Genomic DNA, 24682 nt, shown 5'->3' with positions numbered 1-24682 from the left:
CCTCAGTGGGCGTGCTCTCAAAATCACTCCAGCCCCTCCGCCTCCTAAGTAGTTAACTCTACAGAGAACACCTCCCTCTAAACCCTGCCCTGTCCGCTCCCACCCCCAAGAACGTGGAAAAGGGCCGTTTTGCAGGGACAGTGGCACTCCAGCATAGCTAACCCTCACAACTTCCCTGGGCAGGCGCTCTGCTGTTTGGCTTATTTCAAAAGTACTAGGAAAATGCATACCTGGCGCATGGTAGATGTTCAATTGAGCCCTGAGATTGGGGGTGGGGAGAACACTCTCCTTCCTCTCGCCGCCCCCACCCCAAGGCTTCCAGAGAACAGATGTCCTCAGACCCACCTCCTTCTCCAGCCCACCCCCAAGGCTTCCAGAGAACAGTTGTCCTCAGGCCCACCCCCCTCTCCTGCCCACACCCAGGGTGCTCACATTGCTGCGGGGACTTCGATGCCGGCTGGAGGGCAGACATTTTTCCTGAACTTCTAGGAGCTGCTGGGCACTGGAAAGAGGCCGTGGGAAGAGAAGAGGGGGCGTGTCATGTGTCCATAGAGATATGAGGGGCCCCTCTGGGCTCATGGACTGCCCAGAGAATAGAGAAAGCTTGCAGGAAGGTCCCAGTCCTGCCACCTGGGCTCCAGCTCCAAGCTGTTAGCTCGGCGTCACCTCTGATAGTTGGGCACGGTGCCTCGGTCCAGGTCCCGCAGCGTGAGGGGGTCCACTCGTGCACAGAACCACTCCTGCCTCCGCTTGTATACCGGGTCCAGCAGCCGCAGGATCTCCTGGGCTTTCACACACAGGGCATGGGGGTCGGCCCGCTCGGGCAGGGAGAGGTTGGCGCGAATGTAGAAGGGCTCCGTGCCTGGCCCCTTCACCCAGGCCTCCAGGGCCTCTCGGAAGGACTGGCAGGCTGGCCGGGGGTTGGATAGGGGCAGCAGAGAGGAGGAGAAAAGAAAGATGAAGCCAAGGATGGGCTGGTGGGCCCCACCTCCCCTCTCAGAGTGAGTCTGAGGTCCGGATGGGCTGGGGATTTGCCCAAGGTCACCCAGCCCATCAGGAACACGACCAGGACCTGCACCCAAGTCTCTGGACTCCTAGCCCAGTGCCCTTCACGTCACTGTCTACTGAGAAGAGGGCAATCTCACAGGAGGCCAGATGGCTGGGGTGACGTTTCCCATCTACCCCCAGGGTCACCCCCAGACGCCACACAGAGCCAGGCTTACCCTTGGAGTCTAGCAGGTAGGGGAATGTGGACCCCTGGCTCCAAGGCGAGGGTCTCTGCAGAGTCTCGGCATCCAGGCCAGCAACTTCAGTCCTGGGCTGGGGGGAAACCCAGGCAGGGAGGGACAGAAGTGACTCTCCCAGGTCTAGGCAACTTGGGGGGTGGAGGAAGACCCGAGTGTGAGGGAGGCCATGTCTTATAATTCAGATGCCCCCACATCAGGGGACATGCCCCACACCCTCAGCTTAGTCAGTCCTAGTAGCATCAATTGGACTTTCCAGCCTGCCTACCCATCCAGGTCAGGGACTGTCAGTCGGCCCCGCCTTCAATCACTTCCTGCCCAATCACACTTCCATGAACAGTGGCTGGGCAGGGCAGTCTGCAGCTCAACATAGGATCTCCCTCTGCTCAGGCCAATCCCCAGAAGCTCCGCCCAGTGGCCATGATCTGCCAATCAGAGGGTGCCCCGCCCAGGATGCCCTGGTTCCACCTCTAGCCCAGCAGGTAGGGGCCTCACCTCTCGGGGTTCTGCTGGGGCAGACCCTGGTCCAGAGAGCACCCGCCGAACCACCGTCCCAGACCAGCTGTCCCCAGGGAATGACTGACAGTCTGGGCTCTTGTCTTGCGGCTCAGGGCCCCCTAGGGGGTTCCAGCCAGACAATCGGATGGCCAGTGACCTGAGATGGCAGGAGGTGACAGGAATCAATCCAATGGCACTTCATTCGTTCCTGGAGGACAGGACGCGCAAAACTCCCCAGGGCCTTGCATGTGCGTAGCCTCGGCCCTGGGATGCCCTGCCACTCTTCCCTGCCCCACCCCACCGGCTGATCCTTCCACACACAGGTCAGCAAGAAAGGGCTACTCCCTGAGGAGTAAGCCATTGCGCTCAGCTGCTAACCTAAGAGTGGGTGGTTCAAATCCACCCAGAGGCATGTGTAAGAAAAGCCCAGAGATTGGCTTTCCTACAGACTACAGCCCAGAAAACCCCTATGGAGAAGTCATAAGAGGGCAGGAGGTTGCCGGGAGAAGGGTCCAGACTCCACAGCAGCTAACACTAAAACAAAATTAAATGCAAAAAAGGAAACGTCGTTTTTACACCCAACGATAAGACTTTGAAGACTCTGGTGCGGCCAGGGACAGGTCTGGGGCCGAGAGAGGGGCGGGGTGGGAAATGATGGAGGGAGAGAGGAATACTGGGGAGGGGGGAAAGCAAAAGCCCCACATTTATAGGGGGTTAATGGCATATTATTACCAACTTCATTTCATGGAGATGGGCTGTGGAGCTGTATAGAACATGCTTCTTTAAGAAAATAATAAAACAAAATTGTCGGAAGACAAGAGTGGAGACTCGCAGCCTGGAAACCCCAACAGACTCCTTCCCCTCGGAGATCAAACTATGAGTCTGAGCGGCTGACACAGGAGGAAACATGACTTGCTGGCATGGACTTGGAATCGCTAGTGACAGACAAGTTCACTTCAAACAAATGAAAGGAAAAATAAGTACCAAACAAAAATCCTGAGAACCAGCCCCAGGTGGTGGTACCCAGCCCTGTCCCCAATGGCAAACAGTCCCCACCACGGTAATTCAGAAGCGCCTGTCCTGCAACAGCCTAGGGAAGTGGATTGCTGACTGTCCGAGTGAAAGCCCTGGGGTGAGGGATTCTGGATGATAGGGTACCGGGCTGCACTATTCTGGAGAAAAGTTACAGTCACACAGAGCTGGAAGGATCTGAGCCCGGCAGCTTTCCTGGGGAGCAGGGAACTCGGGCCTTGAGGAACCCTGGTCTCAGACCCTGTCCCCTGGCTCTCGCTACCTCCTCGGTCACAGACCAGTCACAGAGAACCACAAAGGGGGGCTGAGGCCGGACGCCAGCGATGGAGCTCCTTCGGGCTGGGGATTTGCCCAGCTGGCTTGGCTATCTGCCCTGTGGCTGCAGCTCAGGCCTTGGTGGCAATGAGGAGCCTGGAGGTCTGACCCTTGGAGGCCAGTCGGGCCACAGCACTCACCCAGACAGACCTGCCTCCAAACGCAGCTCTGAGCGCCCTGGACTCAGTGCCGAGGGGCTGCTGGATTCTTGGGACAGCATTCCGTCAAGTAAGGGGAGCCTGGTCTCCCAGTGCAGGGGTGGGGTGGGGTGGGGTGACAGAGGGTCTAAGAACATGCAGGTGGATCAGAAGGCTGGGGGAGGGGATTCACATGGCAGGCCTGTCCCTCAGGCGGATGCAGTTAACTGACCGGACCGCCCCCCTGCACTGGCTCTTGGTGGCAGGTCAGAGAAGCACACACACTAGGCCCACACCAGTGGCGTGGGGGAAGTCTCGTGACCATGACTGTCATCCCATCCAAGCGTCTCACTGTGGGTTGTAGTCAAAAATCCTGAGCAGCAACAGCACGGAGGTCACCAAAAGGGGATCTGGGGTCAGGCTGCCTTAAGTTTCTGCCCCTCTGAGTCCCCATCTGCACCTACCCACCAGGACACAGATGGCAGGAGTTACTGCACCACATAGCATAGCCCTACTGGGATCTCAATTTTCTGGACAGGCCTGCTCTCTCTGGCCCTCGGTCTTCCAAGCCTTTCACACCCACAGAGGAGTCGTCACAGCCACCCACCCTTCCCAGACCTCCCTGAGGGAGCCAAGTGTCCACCAAGCCTCCAGGGCCCCTGCCCTTGGCCTTCTCAGAGTGCCAGGCAGTTAGCTGTGGGTAGGGCGCAGGGCCTCTGCAGGCCAGCAGGGGGCTAGGGAGAGGAGTGGAAGGGAGCTGCCCTCCCAGTACTCCCCAACCTGGCCAGTGAGGGCTCTCAGCACTGCCGCCAATTGGGTCAGGAGGTCAAGTCACAGGCAGATCTGTCCCCACTTCCTGCCCACTGCTGCAGGGCACGGTGGGAAGATTTCTTGGCAGCATAGGAGGAGGCTTTAAAAAGTTCACGGAAAAATCCCATTATCTTTTCATTCCAATTGTCCAGTTGGAGGTCACTTCTGGAAAGCAAGGTTACCTCAGTCCTAACCCAGCCCAGCCCCACCAGCCCAGCCAAGGTGACCCCAGTATGAGTGAGTCACCCCCCAGCCATAAGAACGCCCACAGGGCAGATCACGTGCCTTGGGCCCAAACCCAAGGGTTGTCTCCTGTCTAGCCACCCCTCCCACCACCCCACTGGAGGCCCAGTCACCCTCAGGGTCTGGTTTTCTCGGCTTCCAAGTCATCTGCACACGCTCTTCCCTCTGCCAGGACGCCCCTCTCTACAAGGCTGCCCACCTTGTTCTCAGTACTTCCTCTCCCTGCTTTCTTCAGGAAGCCCACCGTGATCAGCCTTGCTGAGACATAGGGCAGATGGTAGACAGGTAATGACCCACTCTCTTAATCAGGGCCTCTAACCTACCTAAGCCCTCTGTGAGCAAGGACTGAAGAGGCAGAAACCCTCCCTGCAAGTCCCCAAGAGCAGAGAGGGGTGGCCGGAGGAGTTGGCAGGGGCCGAGGGGAAGTGACAGGCAGAAACCAGAAAAGGGGCAGGCATGGGACACTCGGTGGTGACTGGCCATCTGTCTAAAGCAGGCGCAGCAGAACCCCCCAATTGCACCACACTGCCCAGTGGCCTTGCAACCGGACAGATTCCTGACCCAGTGCCTCAGTTTCTCCATCCATATCCTGGGGTTACAAAGACCAGTCCCGGCAACTCCCAGTCTCTTCTCATCCAGAACAAAAAAGGAAGGAGGAAACCAAGGGGCTGATGAGACTAGTCCACAGGACGAGCTGTGTATCCCCAAGGGGGTGGGGGCAGGGGGGCACTGCCCTCTGGGAGGGGGCCTGGGACGATCCTGGGGGGCTGTGAAGGCCCCCTAGGTGATGGGTTATAGAGTAGAGCACAAAAGTGTTTAATTTTCAGGGAAGCACCAAGTCTTTTTTTCTGAAAAGGGGGAGGTAGATCAAATAAGTTTGGGAACCCATGGTTCACATAAGCCGTGGCCTCATCTACCCCAAGACCAGAAGAATTAGATGGCGTCCAGCTACCATGAGACCACCTTCATCAAGGCCACAATAGTTGGAACCCTAATAGGAGAGAAAAACATAAACAGAACTCCAATTCTGAGAAAGCCCAGACTTAGCAGACCAACTCAGACTAGAGGCTGCTCCGAGACGATCCCCCTTCAATGGGCCACAGACCAGGGACCAAAATTACCCGCGTCACCGTTTACTGTACCTACATTACCAGACTGGCTCATAAAATAAAGACAAAGACCAGTGAGGACCGTGCACCTTTGAAAAATCATCTGTACAAGACCAAATGGTGGACAATTCCAAGAACAAGGAGAAAAGAGAGCAGGAATACAGGACTACTGGAAACAAAGTATTCCAGAATCAGTTACAATGTGAACCTCTTGAGAAAATGTAACCAATACACAGACTGCTTGCTTAGTACTTGTGAGTAAGAATCTATCTGCTGCTGCGTGAACTTCACTGAGAAAAACGGGAGTAAAATGCCATTTTAAAAGATCTTTAGAACTCAGGCTCTGGTACCCTTCCCTCCTCCAGGTTTGGATTTTATTATTCACAATCCTTGGATCACACAGGCTGGTATGGTCTTAGAGCTGACACTTCTCTTAGAGGGTTGCTTGTTTTGAGGAAAAAACAAAAACACAAACTTTAAGACCACAGATGTTATTTTTTTAAATAGCGAGGCTCCACCTGATTTCCTTCACCCCACTTTGCGATAGCACTCGTATCTTCAGTCATCTCCTCATGAAGGGCGCTATCATGTCGCAAGAATTAATTGTCCTTACGTTAGGACTGCAGTCAAGGAGCTCAAAACTCATTCACTCACATATCTATGGCTCCGTTTGCAGAACATTACGGGTGACAGCGGAAGCCCAAAATCCACTTGCTGGGCCCCTACATGGATTGGGTCTCCAGTGAATCCCCAGTGACCACAGTCCAGGAAGGTGAATGACCTAAGCAGCAGACAGAGTGTTGGGAAGTGGATTTGGGAGCTGTCGTGGGGCTGGAAAGTAACGCCACATCCTGAGATTTCCTTTTTGACCCATTTTGAATTTATTCTGGTTTCTCAATAGTTCCTGCTTTCTTTTTGATTGAGCTTTTTCTCTGTTTTAGTTGTTCATTGTTGCTGGGCCCTTTTTTGGTTTTTGTCTTGGTTTTACATGTTTTTCTGTAGAGGGAAGTCAGGGTGGGTGGATCTATAAAGACAGCAACCGGATTAAAAATTACTTGGGGGCACAGAAAGGGAGGTGGGAGGGAAATGGGGAGTCAACAGCAGGGGGCACAGAAAGGGAGGTGGGAGGGAAATGGGGAGTCAACAGCAGATGGGGGAAGAACCGTCCCAGAGTCAATATGCGATGAAGAATGCCCAATCCTTAACGTGGCTGAACTGCTGAATGGTATGATATGTTAATGAAGTCAATGAAAGGAGTGGTTTTTAAAAATTTTTTTTGAAATGAGATTTTTAAATATTGAAGGTTGCTCTCAGTTAAATAACAGTATCACGAAGCGCTAACATGCAGTAACCACTCAGGCCAAGGAGCCTGAATGGTGCAGTTGGGTAAACAGTGGGCTGCTAGCTGTAAGGTCGGCAGTTCAAACCCACCGGCCACTCCAAGGGAGGAAGATGAGGCTGCCTGCTCCCACAGAGATTCAGAGCCTCATAAACCCCCTCCTACAGCTATGGCTGCTGAGTCAGAATGGACTACATGGTGTTGGGTAGTTCTCATCACCCAGGCAAGGAGCCCTGGTGGCCTAACGGTTAAGCACCTGGATGCTCATGGAAAGGTCGATGGTTCAAACTCACCCAGGGGCTGATAGGAAGAAAGGCCGGGTGATCCACGCCCACAAAGATTTCAGCCTAGGAAACCTCCTGGGGTAGTTCTACCCTGCCCTCCAGGGTGACTTGGAGTGGGGACCAACTCAGTGGGGCACAACATGAGTCCGGCTGAAGACAGGCAGGCCCGGTTCAGAGCCCCCCGAGGGACCTAGGGGCGGGTACTACTGCGAGTCCCATTTTACACAGCAGGAAACCGAGGCATGGGAGGACTCAGTGACTTCAGTCACAAGACAGCCAGCCTCAGGGGTGGGCACCCAAGCCAGCTCTCCTCACTGCTCCCCGCAGTCCTGGAAGCACCCCACTCGGGCACCAGCAGTTAGGCCCCTTGCCTCCTCTCTACCTGTCCGTCCACTCGCCCCGAAGTGCCCCCATTTATGCATCTCCCCTGCCCCGACTCCAATCCATGCTCTTCCCGAAACTCCCTCCTCCTGGGGCGTGGCCACACAAGTGGGGGTTGGGACAGTCTCCTGCCCACTGGGCCGCATCCCAGAGGCCCGTGGACAGCAGCCAGGACCCCTGTTGTGGCCGGACTGGAGGAAGGGCCGGGGAGGCAGGCAGGAAGGGAGGTGCCTCCTCCCCTTCCCCCAACAGCACGTCCTGCACTGAGAAACAATGTCACACTGGCCAGACAGTCGGAGAGGTGGGGGCAGGGACCAGGCTGAGCTGCTTCCAAGAGGGAGCTGGCCCTGCCACACATGCTCCTGCTGTGTTGGCCCAGCTCTTCCTGGGGGCCAGCAGCCCCCATGAGCTCTGCCATGCAGTGCTTCTCAGGCCCTGGTCTGCAAGCCTCTTCTATCAGCTGATTCCAGACCTTGGTTCAGGTACCCCCCCAGCTGGGCGACCTAACAAGAATAATGAGATTTAATTCCCACATCCCCAGACAGAGGGGGTGCTGTGGAGCAGCTGGCAACAGCTGGCCTTGGGCTTGAGGCTAGTTGACGCCTCCCAGCTCTCCCAGGGTCCAAAGCCAAAGTCTACCCTTTCCCTGCAGGGCAGAGTCCGAGGTGGCCTGGGCCAGCCTTTCCCCTCACCTGTCCCGTGCTCCACTGTGCCCGCCTGGGAGCCGCTGACCAGGAGGCCATGCCTTGGCCCTGAATCACAGAGTCCAGCCCTCCCTGGGAGCTGAGGTGTTTCAGGAGAGCCACAGGGCGGAGACTAGCCCCAGCCTACCCACAGCACACAGCACACAGCGCAAAGCTTGGCTGGACAGCTCAGTTCAAGCCTGCTGGGAACTCCCAGCTGGGGAGACAGGCCTGTCCGGCGGGGCTAAAGATACAGAGGGTAGTGGGGTTCTAAGCGCCTTCTGGGTGCCCGGTGGGGCCGTGGCACGAAGCCCTTGGCTGCTAACCTAGAGGTCAGGGCCCACACCCACCAGCCAGCCGCCCATGGGACAAAGACCCCGAGAAACCCCGAGATGAGAACCAACTGGAGGACAAGGAGCTGGGTCGTCTTGCTGGACTATGTGCGGCAGGAGCCCGGGTACGGTGCTGGGTATGGAGTGGGTTACATGGTGCTGGGCTGCTCACCACAGGGTCAGCGGTTCAAGCGCACCAGCTGCTCCGCAGGAGGACAATGAAGCTGTGCTCCCTGAGAGAGCAACAGCCTTGAAAACCCAGGAGCAGCTCTCCTTTGGACTGAGAGTCCACGGCGGTGGGGATGGGGGTGGGGATGAGTTTGGCGCCTGGCAGAACAGGGAGCTTAATTTCCCTGAACCTCGAACTCCCACCGATAGCCTTGAACCTATGGAGAAACAGGCCCAGAGGGGTAGCATGACCAGCCCACGTCGCACAGACCATGAACAGCCCGGGTGGTGACAGGATTGAAACCCAGGATTGAAACTCTGTCTAAAGAAAGGCTTTGCTGCTCCCTCCACCTCACCCCTGCTCACCAAGCCCCCCACCCTTGTTCTGGCCCCAGGTGCTGCCAGTACCTGTTAAAGAGGTCTAGGCCACAGCCCCTGGCCAGGAGGCCATCCGGCTTTCCCAAGGGCCACACGCTGTCCGAGGAGGAGGAGGAGGACAGGCCTGGGGACCAGGGCTTAAGTGTCACACTCCCTGGAGGGGGGAGAAAGGGTGAGGCTCAGAGAGGGTCCTGAGAAACAGGAAATGGGGAGACCTGAGCACACAGCCCATGACAGGTGCTAAGCCCCTGGAGCCTCGGTAGGCTGAGGTCCCCACTGGGCTCAGAGCTGCCCAGGAGCCTTCAGAGTGAGACTGTGCTTTCCCGGGGAGCGGGGAGGAGAGTCAGATCTGAGAAGGGGCCTGTGCTGCAGTGTGACCAGGGCTGGGCTCAGGGTCGGAAGCAGGAGCCAAATGCTGGGGGCACAGGGTGGCTGCTGGCCTTTCCCAGCTTCACCCCAGCCATGGCACCTCAGGGAAAGTAAGTGCCCCACCCCCACAGGGGTCCTCCACCCGCAGTCCTCCAGGGAGTTACCTGTGATGTCGGACATGCTGCTGAAGGACCTGGCAGAGAAGGGATGCAGAGAAACAGGTCAGGTGCGACAGGCCCTCTGCGCACTCCCTCCTGTTCCAGAACCACTACAAGGTCCTGTGGCCCCAAGTCAGGCAGGGAAACCCCTGAGCACGGGCCTCAGGTACTGCGCAGCCTCGCCACCCTGCTTCCCCAGACTTACAGGGCCAGAAGTTAACCCTCAGGCCATGGCTGCAGACCTAGCCTGTCCCAGGCTCCCTCACCACTCCCCGAAACCTTACTCCACCCTCATCTCACTCTCACCTTGTACCCTGAATGGCCACTGTGGCTCTGGGGTCCACCTCCCCACCTCCCACCTGGCATCCTCATGCCTCTGAGACCTCCTAGTGCCTTCCAGAGAGAGTAGCGACAGGGAGGCAGGTGTGGCCACTGGCTGGCTGATGAACCTGGGGCTGGCTTCCCCGAGTTCCTGATCCTTAGTCCTGGCCCGAGCGGGATCTTCAAGGTTGGATTTCCGGTGGTTCTCTGTCCTAACCCTGACCTTGGCCCTCCCAGGACTCGTGGGGTCTGGTGTCCAGCGCTCTGTCTGCCAAGGCCAACAGAGAGCGGTGGCTGCCCAGACAGGGCTCTGCAGAGGGCAAGTGGAAGGTGGTCCTCCAGGGAGAAGCAGCCTTGCTTCCCCAGGTCTCTCCTGCTCCCCAGGGGGGAAGACCCGAGTACCTCTTTGCAGGCGCAGGGTCCTCCTCACGCTGCCGCCGTAGAATGGAGCCAGCGCTGGGGGGGAAGGGCAGGATGGAGAGCCGGTTGATCTCCTTCTCGCTGTCCGTGGCCTCTTCCTGCAATGCCGGTCACGGCCCAGTCACCTCAACGGCCAGCACCACACAGACCTCAAGGCCAAGGGGGAGCCCACTGCCCGCGCAGGGACACCCCAGCTCCCCTGGCCCCCCCCAGGTTCAGCGCCATGCTGACTCTGCATGGGACTGCACCTGTCTCCCACAGCCCACCCACCAGTCTGGGGCAGGTGGGCGTCTCACCGAGGTGTGGGGCTCAGATCCCCCTGCGGCCACTGCCTCTCCGGCCGCATCCAGGGCCGCCAGGGGGGAGGTGAAGTCACTGAGGCTCCAGGTGCTGCTAAGGTTGGAGCACAGGGAGTGGGAGGAGGTACAGGCCTGGGAGGAGAGAGGAGGGGTGAGCCGGGCTGGCCTGGCCCAACACAGCCACCGGCTAGACCCAGGGCACAGTGAGGCCCAGGGAGCCAGCTGGTGGCCCTGGGGGCACTCAGTCTGGAGGGAAGGACCAAAGCAGACAAGCTAGCACATGAGAACCATGGCCCCCAAAGGCAGTGAGAGCAGAATCCCTGGGTGGGGCACACGGTTGCTCTCTGGCCCCCAACCAAAAGGGGGTACCTTGGAAGAAAGGTCTGGTGCCCTGTTTCCCAAAAACCAGCCCCTGAAGACCAGGTGGAGTCCAGCTGGACTCCCATACGCTCCATCTCCACGAGCAGGCATAGATGCAGCAGCAGCTGCTGGTTAACTGGTGACAGTCCTGGATGTGGCGGGTGGGGGCGGTGCCCGAGGCCAGAGGGAAAGGGCCTGGGGCCTGGGAGGGCTAGCCAAACTCAGGGTCTGGGCTGAGAAGGCAAAGCTAAATGCGTGCTAAGTGGGTCAATGAGAGGAGGTTGTTCCAGGTAGAGGGAAGAGCATGTGCTAAGCCCCCGAGGCAGGACTGTGGTAGATTCTAGGACTGATAGCACAGTGGGCCATGAGTTGGGTGGCTAACCTCGGGATCAGCAGTTCAAAACCACAGGCTGCTCTACAGGAGAAAGAAGAGGCTGTCCGCTCCTCTCCTGATGTGCAGCCTCGACAACCCACGGGGGCAGCTCCGCTCTGTCCTATTGAGTCAGAATCAACTGGGTGACAATGGGTGTGAGCATTAAAAGGCCAATTTGGCTGGGAATAAGGGAGGATGGGCATGCTAAGGGGCCGTGATGCAAGCTAGACAGAGCGGGGAAAACATTCATCCATCCTCTGGGCCTCCTTGCCTCAGCCCTGGGCTGCCTGAAGCCCCTCAAGCCTGCCCCAAACAGGAAACGGCAGAGCCACCCGGAAGACACCTGAGCGTCAGCTCCAGCCCTGCTGGTATAGTGGGTTACGTGCTGGGCTGCTAACAAGGTCAGCAGTTCGAAACCACCAGTTGCTCCATGGGCGAACGATAAGGCTTTCTACTCCCTTAAAGTGTTATAGTCCCGGAAAGCCCCGGGGGCAGTTCTGCCTGGTCCTGTAGGGTCACACGATGAGGCAGAGTTGACTCAAAGGCAGTGAGCTTCTTCGTCTGTCTGTGTATTTGTTTGTTTAGGGGCAAGCTGCCCCAGAGCTGGCCGGCTGTGGGATGCAGGGTGAGTCCCTGGCCTCCCCTCCCCTCTGGGGCAAGGAGGGGACTGAACCAGCTGGACTCCAAGGACCTCTAAGGTACTGTTTCTATTCTGCATTCCAAGATGCTCAGCCACCTCACACGGCCAGAACACACTCTCTCTCTCTCTCTCTCTCTCACTAAATAGTACCGCTGCCCTGGAGCAATCCCAGAAACCCAGAAGCCCACAGATTGTTCACTCTCTGACAAGACAAGACATCTCCAACGAAGCCTAGACCCTAGGGCTCCTACCAGGGCCCCTGCCTGCCTCACCCTGCCGGAGAGCTCAGCTCGCTCACTCCAAGACCAGGCTGTTCCTGACTTGGGGTGAGGGCACTACCAAGGCCCACCTGTTTCCTTCCAAGCAGGACCCGCAGGCTCCCAGCCCAGGGCTCCCCCTGAGCATGTCCTCACCCCAGCTCTTCTCCATCCCACCCCACCCCCACCCAGAGCTCCTGCCAGGCTCCTCCGTCCTCTCTAATTCCCAGGACAAGCCCAGGACCCTCTGCTCCGACCTTCTGACCTTGAGGCCGGGGCCGCCCTGGACCCGCTGCAGCTGCGCCTCCAGCAGGGACTTGGTGCCCTCCAGGCTGGTGAGTGTGGTCAGCAGCTCATCCCGCTCCACCTCCAGGCCGCGCACCTGCTTGCGGTACTGGTCCTTCTCAATGAGACTCTGTGAGTACTGCAGCTGGACCCGGTCCCGGCTCTGGATGGCCTGGGGGCAGTGGGCAGGGAGGAGGTCGGGGATCGACAGCCAAGGAGCCACGCTGGCTCACTGTCCTGGCCTCCGAGCCTGGCGACAGGGCAGCAGCAGCCAGCGCTGCGGCGGTCAGCGGGGCTGAGTCTGCTCGGACTCAGCAGCCAGCGCTGCGGTGGTCAGCGGGGCTGAGTCTGCTCAGACTCCTGGCAACCTTCCAAGTCACCCACCCCAGGGCCTCAGCTGGAGACGAGGCCAGGAGACGGGCTGGAAGTCAGAACTTGCGAGAAGCTTTTCATCGGCAAGTATCTGCCAGCACCGGCCCTGTGCAGGCCTTGTCCTGGACCCAACAGAAGGAAGCACTTGGAATTGAAGGGCATGGGGACCGATGTGGTCATGGCCTCATAAGCCCAGGTGTGTCCCAGGAGCCAGGTCTGTGTTTCTCCCGGGCTCCCTGCCCTACCCTAAGCCATCAGTGGACTGGCGAGGACTTTTCTACAATTCCAGTCCTGCCCACTGCTCTTGCACCCCCGAGAGACAGCCAGGCCGCACACGCGCACACGCAGCGGGGCGGCCTCACCTGGTCCCGCTCCTTCTCGATCTCTTCCAGCTGTGCTAGGACGGTGGCCATGCGATGCTTGTACAGGTCACAGTCCTTCTGCAGTGTGCGGTGCTTCAGCCGCAGGTCCTCCATCTCCTGCAGGTACTGGGGGCAGGACTGGCTGGTTGGACCACAGTGGCAGCCAAGGAGCCCAAGAGTGTGTGTGCGTGCGCGCATGTGTGTGCAAGGCGGTGGGGAGGTTACCCAGCAGGTGGCCACATTCCCATGAGAGAGACCCGGCTCGACAGGCAGGTAGCCCTGAGCCCAATTTCAATCGGCCAGCTGGACCTCGGTTGCCTGATCCAGTGAGTGGGTAGATAATACACTACTTCCACCCTCCCGGCTACTGCCAGGCAGTCTGACGGCTCACTATCCCTTCCCTGGGCTCTTCAGAGCTCCTCTGTACAGCACCCAAACACTGAGCTCTCCTCGTGAGCATGGCAGCTCCTGCCTCCCCCGCTGGACTGTCCCCCAATGGAAGCGGCCGCCTTTGCTTTGCTCGCCGATGTAGCCCTGGGCACGCAGAACACTTGATCAAGCATTTGAGGGCGGGTGAATGGCTACTTCTTAGCACAGGGCCTGGCACCCAGTAGGTAGCTCAGGGATTCCTACCCAGGGGCTGGGCTGTTAGTAGAAGGAAGGTGGGGGCCGTCGGGTGGGGAGGGGGCACGGGAAGCGACCTTGTCCCGCAGCTCCTCCGCCCACTGCAGCTCCCCCTGCACAGCGTGCAGCTTCTGGCACAGCTCCTGCCGGCTGTCCTGCGCCTCGCGGCAGTCGTGCTCCAAGATGTCCAGGAGGATGCGCTCTGAGCCCGGGGCCCCCGGCCGGCCTGCCTCCTGGGGGTCAGAAGTCAGGGCTGCATTGAGTGTGGGGAGGAAGAGGGAGTCGGAAACCCTGAGCCCTGGGGCCTGTCCCACCAGCCCTTGACCTGGGGAGACCTGGAGCTGCACCAGCCCCACCCAGCCTCCAGGGAGCATGGGGACCCATGGTGCAGGAGGGTGTGTGCAGGAGGGTATGTGCAGGAGGGTGTGCTCCCGGCAAGTTGGGTCAGGATCGTATTCTTAACGGGAACCAGGCCCTGCCCTTGCTTGGCCCCCACCCAATGCTTAAAGCTAGCCAAAGGACAGCCCTCCCAAAGCTTCTGCCTGAGTCTGGCCCCGGAAGTGGCCCCTGAGCCCAAGGACCAGCCTCCAATCCCACACCCCAGCCAGGGACCCCACAGACCCACAAAACACAGCGACACCCTACTTCCCATGCCCCCACTTCCTGGGTCGTAAGAGGAGTTCTGAGCAGGAGGTAGGCCTGCCAGGCCACTAAGCCAGGTCGGGCCATCCAGAGCTCAGGGGGCTCTCGGACAGCGGGCGCCCGTGTGCATCAGAGTAGAACTGAGCTGCCGTTTGGGGGAAGGAGGTTGCCACGTCTTTCTTCCAAGGCACCTCCAGGTCCAGCCTCGAACGGCCAGCCTTCTGTTTAGCAGCTGAGCACTTAACCGTCTGTGCCACCCAAAGACTCCTCCGGGGTCACAGACTACCCTAAAAACAAAAGGAAAGCTGGGGACCCTCATGCCAGAAAAGCCCTCTTGCACAAGAAAGGAGGTGTATAGTTTCTGGAGGTTCAGAGACTTCCGAGAGGCAGACCCCAGACCAGACAGGGTACTCAGTGGGATGCTGACCAGACTTCAGACCCCCACTTCTGGAACCCTCACCTGTCCAGACCTCAGGGAGATGGAGTAAGGAATGGGAGGGGCCTCAGCAAGCACCCCCAACACTCCACCTGACACCCGGGTACCTGCCGCAGGCCCTCCTGCAGCTCCTGCAGGGATGTGGTCAGCCGCTGGTTCTCTGCCCGCAGCTCCGAGACCAGGTCCATGCCCTCTGGTTCCCTCTCCTTCTCCTCAGACCCAGGGAGCGGCCCCCGGGTCCTGCGCAGCAGGGTGCACTCCTCCTCCAGGCGGCTCACCTTGAGCTTGAGCTGATCCACCTGTGGCCCAAAACAGGGGTCAGCCTGGGGGACACACTAGCAGCCACCAGCTGGGCCAGCTCCCTCACTCCTCCCAGATTCCTAAGGGGCCGGAACAGGCATCCTCCCCCACACTGAACTCTGGAGAAGGGACAGACTGGGTGAGCACAAAGGGAGGAGGGGGTTGCAGTGAGGCCAAGGACGCTCTGCTTCAAGGACTCGGGGGTGGATAGGCTACGTCACAGCAAGCTTGCCTGCCCAACAATCCTGCAGACCCCAAGACTTTTGTTTCCTTTTTGTAAGTCTTCCTGTCACTAACAGGCACTGGATACAAAGTTGCATTGCAGGGCTACTGAGCATGGCTCAGGATCGAGAAGGGGATCCGGATCAGGACATAGCGGGGTTAGAAGATGCAGCAAGAAACGCTGAAGGGAAAAATCCACACATTCCGAAACCCACGTGGAAGGGGCGCTCAGGATGCTGCGCCGCCGCAAGTACCAGTACCTGTACCTGTACCACAAGGCCCACGAGGAAGCAGAGCGAAATGCCCAGGAGAAGAAAGCGGCTCTGGGCAAGCTTGAAGAGAACCACCTGATTCCCACCTAGTTACGTCGTGAGGCTCTAGCGCTACATGGGTCCCTGGAGTTTGATAATGTTGGTGGTGAAGGAGTAACCAGCCATGTGGATGATGAGTATCGATGGGCAGGGCTTGAAGACCCCAAGATCATGATCACCACCTCCCGAGATCCCAGTTCGCACCTCAAGATGTTTGCAAAGGAAGTGACACTGGTGTTCCCAGGTGCACAGCGCATGAACCGAGGCCGGCATGAGGTGGGCGTGCTAGTGCGAGCTTGCAAAGCCAATGGAGTAACGGACTTGCAGGTAGTTCACGAGCGCCGTGGCATGCCAGTGGGGCTCATTATCAGCCACCTGCCGTCCGGCCCCCCCTGCATACTTCAACCTTTGCAACGTCTCGTCATGCGGCATGACATCCCTGACCTGGGCACAATGTCAGAAGCCAAGCCCCACCTCAGTATGCACGGTTTCTCCTCCCGCCTGGACAAACGGGTCTCTGACATCCTGAAGTATCTGCTCCCTGTCCCCAAAGATGACAGCCACAGGATCATCATTTTTGCAAACCAGGATGACTACATCTCGTTCCAACACCACACCTACAAGAAGGTGGACCACCACAATGTGGAGGTGACTGAAGCCGGACCTGGCGTTGAGCTAAAGTTGTACATGATTCGCCTGGGCACGTTGGCACAGGAGGCTATGTTGAGTGGCGCTCGCACCCGTACACCAATACTGCATGCAAGAGGGTCTTCTGGAGTGCTGATTGAGCTCTGTTTACTGGTCAGAGACTTGGGCTTGCAGCACAGAAAACGGGATTGTTAAGACTCGTGGACTGTGCTCGCTTCGGCAGCACATATACTAAAAAATTGGAACGATGCAGAGAAGATCAGCATGGCCCCTGCACAAGGATAACACGCAAATTCGTGAAGCGTTCCATATTAAAAAAAAGACTCGTGGACTTGTAGCCATGTGGTCTTTCTTTTTAGGTCATTTTATTGGGGGCTCGTACAGCTCTTATCACATCCATACAGCCATCCATTGTGAGCAATGGGTTCTTTAGGAGGAATCAAAATAAATCCTGTCTGCCACTTAAAAAAAAAAAAGAAACGCTGGAGGAAAAAATATAAAGCCAGAAGAGGAAAAAGATGTGGAAGAAAAGTTTTTACAGTGAAAGGATGCCCCCAAAACACAAACTCACTGCCATCAAGGGGATCCCAGCTCACAGCGATTCTGCAGGGCAGACATGCCCTCTGGGTTTCTGAGACTAACTTTTTTTTTTCTTTTTCTTAAGATCATTGTATTGGGGTCTCTGACAGCTCTTTTAACAATCCATGCATCAGTTGTATCAAGCATATTTGTACCTATGCTGCCATCATTATTTCCTAGACATTTACTTTCTATTTGAACCCTTGGTATCAGCTCCTCTTTTTTCCCTCCCTCCACCCCCTCACCCTCATGACCCCTTGATAAATTATGATCATTTTCATATCTTACACTGACCGCTGTCTCCCTTCTCCCATGGTTTCTGTGGTTCGTCCCCCGTGGTGGGGGGTGGGGGGATGGTTATGTGTCGATCGTTGCAATCGGTCCCCCCTCCCTCCCCTCCTCTCCCCATCTTACCCCTAACCTCTTGGTAGGGATATTTCCTTTTCTGTTCCTGAGGGGTTTATCTGACCTGGATTCCGTGTGTCGTGAGCTCTTATCTGTACCAGGGCACATGCTCTGGTTTAGCCAGAACTGAAGGGCAGGATCGGGATCATGATATGGGGTTGAGGGGCCCTCAAGGAACCAGAGGATTACTGTGTGTTTCATCGGTGCTCTACTGCACCCTGGTTGAAGCACCCCTTCCTCGTGACCCTTCTGTGAGGGGATGTCCCATGGTCTACAGAGGTCACTCTCGATGGGAGTAGAAAGTCTCTTTTCCCCACGAGCCGGCAGGTGTGGTCACACTGTGGGCCTTGTGGGTAGCAGCCCAACTGTGAACGCACGACGCCCCTGGGGCTCCTTCGTCAAAGGATTCGCTGGAGGTTTGGGGTTTGCTTGTTTGTTTTTCAAATGAAATCAGGGGTTTCAATGGCGTGAAAAGATGAGGCCCGGACACTCATCGCTTTGTTAATGACACTGGGGAGGCAGACTGTGAAAGGTTCAATGAGAAACCCAGGGAGAGCCCGGGCGATCCTGAGCCTCCCACCCATGGGATCACTGGCACAGTGACCAAACGCCCACATTGCCCAGCTGGATGTCATGGTCGGGGACGTGTTTGTGATGCCGGTGTGTGTGTGTTTTAAAACATAGATATTATGTATTAAGATGCGTCTTACATGCGATGTTTGCAAACCCCTCAAGATAGAATTTATTAAAAAAAAAAAACAAGATAGGATGTATAAGGATGCTGATGAGAAAAGGCATCAAAATACGAGAAAAGAGGTCCTCACATGACATCAGACTCAGCCTATAAGGGGTCTCAGGGGAATGGGCCTCGGGCATTAAGTGGGGACCACCTGTCCAGTCCACGGGCCGAGTATTGGGGTGACCGAGGGGAAGGAGGGCTGGACCGTGAACAAGAGGCATCAGGGGTCTGCCTCTGACCCCATGTGACCTTGGGCAGCTCACGAGTCCTCCCTGTCCCTTGGCCTCCTCAGCCATACAGGGGACGGGGCAGTGGCTCAGAGGGCACACATTTTCTAAGCTCAACACACACTGTAGGACAACCTGGAGTCTCGTCCTCCAGGAAAGAAATCCCTATCAGAGCCTTGCCTGGGAACGCCTGTTTCCGCACCAGTACCACGAGCCCTGCCAGGCCACTGCCAAGGGCAACTCACAAGGTCAGATGAGAGGGCAGCTCGGGCCGTGCGTTTATCCTCCTGGTGGTGGAACCGTGTGTGTGGAAGGGGGGTGGGGGAGAGCAGGAATGGTTGTGCCACTTAAAAGCAGCCAGCAGTGTCACAGACTTGTCCGTGAAGAGTTGGTGCCTGTCCTGCAGTGCGTACTTCCGTAGTCACAGCCACACACACACACAACGGGCCCAGTGGATCCCAGCCCGCTGGGTTGAGGGCTACAAGCAGTAGCAGGTGGCCAGAAACATGAAGCCAGTTTTGGCAAAAATCACCCTAGCCAGGCATAACACTGAGATGCACCCAGGGTCGGGTAACCTTGGAGAGTCCCTGGCAGCTATTGGAAAATGGCTCACAGCCCCCATGGCAGGCAGGAGGCTGAGGCAGGCAGCTTCAGGAACGAGCCGTCCGCCCCTCCTCTGCAGAAGACTCCAGAGAAATTCATGACTCCGCATTCCTTTCCCCTCACAAAATATGCTTTGTGAGCCTTGCTGAGGAGGACAGCTAGTGAGGGCCAGCGTGGCCACACCCTCCCCAGCAGGCTGCAGCCGCATACAACAGCCGCCTTGCCCACCCCTGGGAGAGCGGGGGACAGAGCATCAGGCGTCTGCGTCACCACCGCCGCACACCCAGAAAGGAGGATGTATTTAATCCTGGTGTACAAACTCACTTAGCACAAAATTACAGCGCACGTGCCTGAAGTTTATGTTGCTGAGAAATACCAGCTCATTAAGTTTGCACCTTATAAAACACGGTATTAAATCCCAGCCACAGGCACACCTGCGGGATGGAGGTGGGGATGGGGGGGCAGGCCCAAGCTGCCGAGGCAGGTGCCGTCAGCTGCTGTGTGAAGAACCATCTGCAGTGCCTTTGTTCCTGTGTGGCGGCAAAGCTCCAAGAAGGGAAGGCCACTGTTTAGGGTGAACCTCCTCCAATTCAACAATGTCCCCAAGGAGCCTCCCACTCCCCCGAGGCACCAGCGGTGGGGCACTCAGCTTGCTGGAGTTTCAATCCCACGCAGTGGCGCCTTGGAGCGAGTCACAGGCTCAGCAACCTTACAGAGCTGCTGCCCCTGGCTCTCCACCCTTCCCGCGGAGCTGAGGTTGAAGGAGAGGAACTCATCAATTCATTTCATTTTCTCCCTTATCCTCTTCCCTGTCCCCCCTTCCCCAAAGTGGGAGATGGAGATGTAGCCCTTGGGTGATTCTAGAAGTAGACTTGCCAACCCCCAGCCAATGTGCTCTTCTGACTTCCAGAACAGACCCTGGGCACCCAGCACACTCAGATTGCCCCCCAGGACATACCCACACCCCCACCAGTCCTCAGGCACCACCTCAATCACATCTACCCCTAAAGGTGCGGCCAGGCCAGTGGGGTGCAGTCTCTCCCAACCACCATTCTGCATGCTACACAGCAGAACTCCGCACCCCAAGAAGCCCACCTCCGTGTCAGCTAAGGAGGAGCACCACTGGGTGAAGGTGGGGACCCCAGCTTTCCCTACCTGACACTCTCCCTGGCCCTCAGCAACACCAAGAGCTGAGTGGGAAATGGCCAAACTTGGAACCCTGGGAAAGTGCCCTCACTGAGCTCAGGGGCCTCAGCTTCCTCATCCATAAGTGGAGGGCATAGCAGCACCCTTCCCCCACCCCACTGCCACGATCTGGGAAGCTTATGTGAGTCATAGCGCCCTCAGGATGCTCACTTCAAAGAAGAGGAAACTGAGGCACACAGAGGAAAACCTGGACCATGTCGTGCTGTCCAGTTACCATAGAGACAGCCTGGACTCTGAGCCTGATGTCCACTGCAGGCCTCAGGCGGCTTCCACCTCACAACAAACACCACGCCGACCCCCCCAGGCAATAGCCTCACGTGTACCTCACCACCCCAAACTGCCCACTTACCCCCTCAAGCAAGACCAGCGGCCTGAGCCCTTCCACACTGTCACCCCTAGTGCCGGCTCATTTCTCCCAGACACCAACCTGCCCCCACAAGGGCACAGCAGTGTGCCCACTGTCACCGTGGATACACACCACCCCCTGCAACACCACAGCCACAGGCCAGGCTGGGGGGTGGGGGGAGGACGACACATTCCACAGCCCCCAGAGTGGGAGCTCACACAGCCACTTTTCCCTTGGCACACACAACTCCCCAGGACAGTACATACCTACCACACTCCCCGGAGCTAAGGCCAGTTAGCATACTGAGCCGAGCGGGTCTGGCCCAGTTTATAAGAGGCTGGGCCCCACTTGCTGTCCGAGGGAGATTCCACCCAGATGGAGAGCAAGCAGAATGACAACCCTGTTAGTAGCCAGAGCAGCACCAGGAGGACCCGGCTCAAATCGGGGCTGTGCCACTGGCACGCTGCACGACCTTGAGCAAGTCCCTTCTATGTCTGGGTGGAGTGCTCGGGGAAGGGCGTGCTCAGTGAGCAGGAGGCAGGGCGCCTCGTGAAAACCGCGCAGCGTGCAATCAGCCGGCAGCTGGCACTGGATGACGAGCTCGTCAACAACCCCAGCTAGTCGCCACACACGTTTTGGGTTCCGGTGCCTCACAACCCGGGTTTCTTAACGGGGCCCCTGGACCGTTTGGGGCCAGATGGTTTGGGGTTCTGGAGGGCTGTCTTGTAAAACCCATAGGATGAGTAGGAGCAGCTCTGGCTGCGTTTTCAAGGTGCTGGTAGCACTGTCCCCTCCCCTCCCCATGGTGATAACCACACGTTTTCAGAAATGGACAAATGTTTCCATGGGGCAAAACGGCTCCAACTTGGGAACTGCTGTTACACACCAGTGAATGAGTGTTAACAGCCTTACCGTGTGACAGACCAGAAAAGCGAGGCCCAAGGGACTTGTTCCTAGTCAAACAGCCAGAACATGGTGGCTGCTTGGAAAACCTCAGACTCGCTGCCTGAAGTCAACTTCAACTCATAGCAACCCTAGAGGACAGGGTTGAACTGTCCCGGTGGGTTTCCAAGCCGGGAACTCTTTACAGGAGTAGAAAGCCTCATCTTTCTCCTGGGAAGCGGCTGATGGGTTCGAACTGCTGACCTTGTGGTTAGCATCACAATGGGTAACCCGCCATGCCACCAGGATTCCATTAGTTGGCTACTATAGTGCCATGATTTTCTGCAGAGACTTGCCCCCTCTCTGCCTGTCCACCCACCCACCCAACCAGGGCTTACCACCAGCTGAAGGTCTCGGCTCCGGAGCACAGCCGAATTCTTCTCCTCGCTGAGCTGCGCCAGGCGCATGGCGATCATGTAGTTCTCGTCCTTGAGCCGCAGCAGCTCCAGGCTGCCGGCCTCCCAGTCCTCCCGCAGCCGCTGGCAGCGCTCCTGGGCCTGCTGCTGCTCTCGCAGGCGCTGCTCTAGCCCTGCCCGCTCCTCCTCCAGCAACCGGCCCCTGGCCTGCAGCTGCTGCTCCCGCTGCAGCTGGCCCTTGCGAGCCTCCCGCAGCCGCCGGACCTCTGTCATCAGGAACTGGGTCAAGCCCTCAGGTCCCTCCTCATCTATGGGTTTGGGGGCGAGGGGTTTGCAGGGGAGAGGAAATCCAGGTCAGGTCAATGAAATGCAAGGGGATAGCAGACGGCACAGAAAAACACAAACCATAAACATGCTAGAAGAAAACTCTGGACTATGTTTTCATAATGTTGAGGGTGGGGGACACCTTCCTACACAGGGCACAAAATCCAGGAGCCCTAGGAGAAAAGATGGGCGAATCCCTAATCCATAAGAGAAAAGGGGGGAAAAGGAATCTCTAAGTGATGACAGATACAATCAACAAAGTTAACAGACAACAATGGAGTTGATGGAAATATTCATTGATATAGAACAGAGGCTCTGTCGCTTACAATCTATAATATTAAAAAAGTGCCTACAAATAAGAAAAAGGCAAGCAACCTACCAGCAATAGGCAAAAGCTATCAATATCTCACAATATAAATGCCTAATCAACAAAGAAACACATGCTCACACTCCTCAGCGACGATAACAATAGCCACTAAGGTTTGCTGACTTCATCCTCTGCGTTAGATTCATGAACACACTTATTTAAGCTGCATGCCAATGCTGTATAGTATTACTATTACTATAGTTACACCACTTTGAAAGACAGAAACTATCGGGGAGGGAAGGGGAGGGGAAAAAGGAAAATGAGGAGCTAATCCCAGGAACCCAAGAGGAAAGTCAATTTTGAGAATGATGAGGGCAACAAATGTGTAAGTGTGCTTTACACGATTGATATATGTATGGATTGTGATGAATTGTCTGAGCCCCAATAAAATGATTAAAAAAAAAAAAAAAAGACAGACAGAAACTAAGACTCAGAAAAGGTCATTTGCCCAAGATTCGCTAGCCAGCAAGCAGTGAACTGCATCTCTCAGGCACAAATTTAAGGCAGTAATACATATTATGGTTTCCTATATTGGTCAAAATACTTTCAAGTGATATTCAGAGTTCATGAGAATAGAGCAGAGAAAGCTCTCACACACTGCTGGTGGGAAGTACATTGGTTTCATATTTAAAACACACACACATTCTTGAACTATACTTCTCAGAATCCCTGTTATGGTTAATATATGTCACTTTGGTCAGGCCTTGGTTTTGCGATCTGATGTAATGGGTTTCCCTGGGGGGATGGCCTGCATCCAATGTATGTAGATAGGCTGGCCAAGCTCCCTCGAGCCTGTATCCAACACATCATCTGTAAGGGGATCCTCTGTGCTTGATCCCCTCAACCCCATCTATGAGTCTACGAATGCAAAGAAAAAGGGGGTTCTCCAAACTCTGCCAGCAGTGCAGAGCTGGGGGAAGAAGAGCAGGTCTCCTGGTAAAGCCCTTTTCTATTTCTCTTGAGTTCTTTAACTCCCTGCCATGGAGCCAGTGCTGACTCACAGCGGCCCCCTGTGGGTTTCCGAGGCTGTAGCTGTTTACTGGAGTAGAAAGCCCAGTCTCTGCCCGCTCCCCACAGGAGGCGCTGGTGGTTTGGGTGTTTTCGAACTGCTGACCATGTGGATAACCGGTCACTTAATTTCCATATGTGTGTGCGTTTTATCTTCTGATTCTAAAGTCTCCTGCGGTGTTTGACTATTTTACACAAGAAACATAAATATCCCTAAATCTGAGTGGGTCCTCCTGAACGTTTGTTTTTTTTGTTTCTTCAGGAAGAGTCAGGTTAAGCCTGGGGGCCAGCTGGGTTAGGACACCAGCCTCATGTGCCCTGAGACTTTGGACAGGCTGCATCAGCTCTCTCTGTGCCTCAGTTCCCCTGTCTGTTCAGCAGGCATAATGGGAGTGCCTCCCAAGGATGGGGTGAAGAGCCTGTGCTCAGTGCCTGCCCCCTGGCCCCTGGCCCCTACCCCCAGCTGCACTCACCCAGGATCATGGAGCAACGCTGAGCAGCCTCCTGGCCGGTCAGCAGGGTGAAGTGCTCAGGGTAGTAGAACTCCAGGGCTTCCAGAAAGGCCTCGTAGCCCCTCTTGCCCCGGCAACGCAGGATGTCCATCAGGCGGCCTGGGGAGTGTTGGTGGAGAATCAGGATCACCAGAGGTCAAGGTGAGGGCCCCTCCCCCCCAGCACCTGGCCACTTCTTCCCTGGGGGCCTGCATTCCTCACATTTTTATGTCAATGGCACACAGACACAGGGGCCTGTTTGAACACATCAGGGAGGGGAGCTGTCTGCATGGGCAGGAGAACCCTGGGGGCACACACTCTCTGTCTCTGACACACACACACACACACACACACACCACCCCACCCCACCCCCATGGGTCAGTAAATGCAGCCTTGGACCTGGCCTGTGACTTTAATAATACAGAGAAAGCCCCATTCAGCCCCAAAGCAAAGAATTATTCTTCTCTCAGATGCATCCTCAGACCGACACACCTGTGGAGAGAGGCGGGGAGGGGGACCCCGGGGGCACTTGAGGAAAAAGCCCTGGCGGGTGTGGGGTCCAGGAGCGGGGCCGACAGAAACCAGAAAGATCAGAGGGCCCGACGGCCACATGCAAGTCCGGCTCTCACGAGGGCCCAGGAAGTGGGCAGAAACCCCCAAAGGCAGACAAAACTCGGACGCCGGTGTGGGCACGGAGTTCCCGCGGGGCAGCCGGTTGGTGGGCACAGCCGGCCGGC

At 56.8% G+C, this 24682-nt stretch overlaps 1 protein-coding gene, 1 non-coding gene and 1 pseudogene across 2 annotated transcripts in view; 2 read left to right on the top strand and 1 right to left on the bottom strand.

The window, feature by feature from the left end:
- Positions 1-24060, bottom strand: part of CARD10 (caspase recruitment domain family member 10) — a 29689-nt gene extending 5629 nt beyond the window's left edge. Inside the window, exons 1-14 of the mRNA XM_045290336.1 lie at positions 23928-24060; positions 21738-22063; positions 14979-15170; positions 13871-14026; positions 13170-13295; positions 12416-12607; positions 10518-10652; positions 10204-10319; positions 9487-9515; positions 8984-9107; positions 1740-1899; positions 1224-1320; positions 667-910; positions 433-502 (exon numbers count right to left, since the gene is read on the bottom strand). Of these exons, the coding sequence (XP_045146271.1) occupies positions 433-502; positions 667-910; positions 1224-1320; positions 1740-1899; positions 8984-9107; positions 9487-9515; positions 10204-10319; positions 10518-10652; positions 12416-12607; positions 13170-13295; positions 13871-14026; positions 14979-15170; positions 21738-22063; positions 23928-24057 (2097 nt within the window). The 5' untranslated portion in view covers positions 24058-24060. The remainder of the gene's footprint in view (positions 1-432; positions 503-666; positions 911-1223; positions 1321-1739; positions 1900-8983; positions 9108-9486; positions 9516-10203; positions 10320-10517; positions 10653-12415; positions 12608-13169; positions 13296-13870; positions 14027-14978; positions 15171-21737; positions 22064-23927) is intronic.
- Positions 15239-17022, top strand: LOC101655951 (annotated as a pseudogene).
- On the top strand, positions 16560-16668 carry LOC115870683. The gene has a single exon (XR_004046838.1). It is a non-coding gene; the product is annotated as a U6 spliceosomal RNA (small nuclear RNA).
- Positions 24061-24682: the final 622 nt, after the last annotated feature.

The sequence above is a fragment of the Echinops telfairi genome, unplaced genomic scaffold, assembly GCF_000313985.2.
Source record: "Echinops telfairi isolate 266 unplaced genomic scaffold, ASM31398v2 ScPeMD7_2;HRSCAF=8, whole genome shotgun sequence".
NCBI classification, from domain to species: domain Eukaryota; kingdom Metazoa; phylum Chordata; class Mammalia; order Afrosoricida; family Tenrecidae; genus Echinops; species Echinops telfairi.
The sequence above is the reverse complement of the archived record's forward strand: the minus strand, read 5'-3'. Positions and strand labels throughout refer to the sequence as shown.